Genomic DNA, 2,107 nt, shown 5'->3' with positions numbered 1-2,107 from the left:
GATCCTAATACTGCATATTTTAATACATGTTAGCCCCTGCTGCCACAGTAGGCAATTAATTAACGTCTTTCTGTTCCCCAGGGTAACACACACAGAGAAATAAACACAGTGCACTTTTAAAAGAGGCCAGAAAAGAAAACATCTCAACTCTCTCGCCTGTCTTTTATTCCGATCTGCAGGAGATGCTGTATAAAAGAGGCACAGGGCCACGGTACTGCCCACTGCGAGCTCGCGGAAGGAGCACACGCAGCATTGCTGACAGGATGCAGAAAGCCAACAACATTTCTCAGAAAGAAGTCTCTGGAAGTCCTGCAGTTACAGGGATTGACTGCGAGTGGTCACCAGCCTCTATAATGGGAAAGCTGGTTTATCGCCCCCACTCAGACAACTCACCTTGCAGGTCAGTGACAAGCAAGTTTCCGTTGGTCCTCTCATACACCCAGTGCTGGAAGGTGCAACACTTCTGGCCAGCCTCTGAGTCTCTTCTCAAGAAATTTACTTCCTTGCCATCCCTGACAGAATATTTCACAAATTCCCCAACCAGCTCCTCCTCCACTGTCGCGTAGGGGATGTTATTAGCAGGACGATGAACAAGAAAAATAGGAATGATCCTGAAATCGAGGGATAAAAACTCATAAAATCCAGGGAGTTCTCTCACTGAACAAGTAATTTATCATATTACAAATAGGAATAATTCCACATTTTAATATAATTTCCTCTAAATTTATATCAAAATCATGCCTTTTGCCTGCTATTTACTGTCTTTACTCCTTATTATCCTTCTCTAATGGGAATGGAATCTCTCTCGCCCCCTGATACTCAGTGTTGTCTAGGGAGTGAGTCCAGTTGTAACACTGTCCTCAGGATTCCTCTTTCTTCTTCACTAATTACTCCTGGCAGTCAGTGAGCAGCTGTGGCACAAGACAACGTATATACACATAGGCGTAAATGTATATAAAAATATCTATACTCACTCTGGTACTTTCCCAAAGCCTTCCAAGGGTTCAGCTTCAGCTGCATATATCTTTGCGTACTCCCGTGCGGTATTTTGGACATAGCACTCCTATACAACAAACAGACACGCCTATGGAACATTCCTCAAACATTTAACGGCTGTTTGAATACGTGCGAGACAGCTTTGCCCCACGATTCTCGCGGACGAAGGAGAGGGGAAGCCTACCTGCAGCGCTAGCTTGTAGTTCTTTTCAACCAGATCATCCTTACTCTTGGTCCCATACATGATAGCGCTGTGCACTTTAAGGACACAGGGGTGGCCAGGGCTGAACACTGGCACGAGACCTCGCATCACCTTACTGCGGAAGGCTTTCCGGTGCATGCCTTCCCCAAAGTGAAGCTCCTCCGTAGCTATTATCCCATGCAGGTTCCCACCAAAATAGCTTTCACTGATGAAATCTTCTCGGAACATGAGCTGCATGAATTCAATTTCTTCCACACCTAAAAAACAAGGTCACTTCTGCAGTCATGGGGAAAGGGGCAGACGCGGGAGGATGAAGGCACCTCTTACAGACTATAAAAGAAAATGCTCAATGGAAACAGGACACATGGCCTAAGCTGGGTTAGTATGGGGTTGGGAGCCAAGGCAGCGAGGAGAAAAGTGGCAGTTCAGGTTCCTAAGGAGAGAATACAGAGTGTAGAAAACAAAAAGTACAGGTAAAGATCACCAAAGTCCTTTTAAAAACTATTAGGGTTGTTGTAAACTGGTACTTCAAATGAGTGCGAAGTAAGTCGAGCTGACTGGGAACTGAAGAGGCATTGAGGGAACACGGAGATCCTGCCAGCTCTGCTGTTTTGGGATGGCAGAGGCAGTAACAAAGCCAACGTGCGGCAGTGTGTGTAGATACGAATCTAAAAGCAGTTCTGTGCCCGGTGTGCTCAGAGCACAGCCTGCCTTTTCCCAACAGCCACAAGTTGCTGGTACAACCAGAGCTTGTTTCAGCTTTCAGCTTGGAATGTTCTCTGGAAAAGATTCTGCCAGGATGTTTGTAAAACCAAGCAGCAATATGGATTTTACCTTCTCTAAATGATCACTGGAATACAAATGGAAAAAAAATGGGGGGGGGGGGGATGGTGAAAGGGTGAGGGAAGA

The 2,107-nt window shown here is 45.8% G+C and overlaps 1 protein-coding gene across 1 annotated transcript in view; it reads right to left on the bottom strand.

Annotated features, from left to right (window-relative positions):
• Positions 1–2,107, bottom strand: part of ALPK2 (alpha-kinase 2) — a gene marked incomplete at its 5' end in the record, with an annotated part of 16,476 nt that overhangs the window by 1,305 nt on the left and 13,064 nt on the right. Inside the window, 3 exons of the mRNA XM_010134737.1 lie at positions 394–611; positions 975–1,063; positions 1,181–1,455. Of these exons, the coding sequence (XP_010133039.1) occupies positions 394–611; positions 975–1,063; positions 1,181–1,455 (582 nt within the window). The remainder of the gene's footprint in view (positions 1–393; positions 612–974; positions 1,064–1,180; positions 1,456–2,107) is intronic.

The sequence above is a fragment of the Buceros rhinoceros genome, unplaced genomic scaffold (assembly GCF_000710305.1).
Source record: "Buceros rhinoceros silvestris isolate BGI_N320 unplaced genomic scaffold, ASM71030v1 scaffold17554, whole genome shotgun sequence".
Classification (NCBI taxonomy): Eukaryota; Metazoa; Chordata; class Aves; order Bucerotiformes; family Bucerotidae; genus Buceros; species Buceros rhinoceros.
The sequence above is the reverse complement of the archived record's forward strand: the minus strand, read 5'-3'. Positions and strand labels throughout refer to the sequence as shown.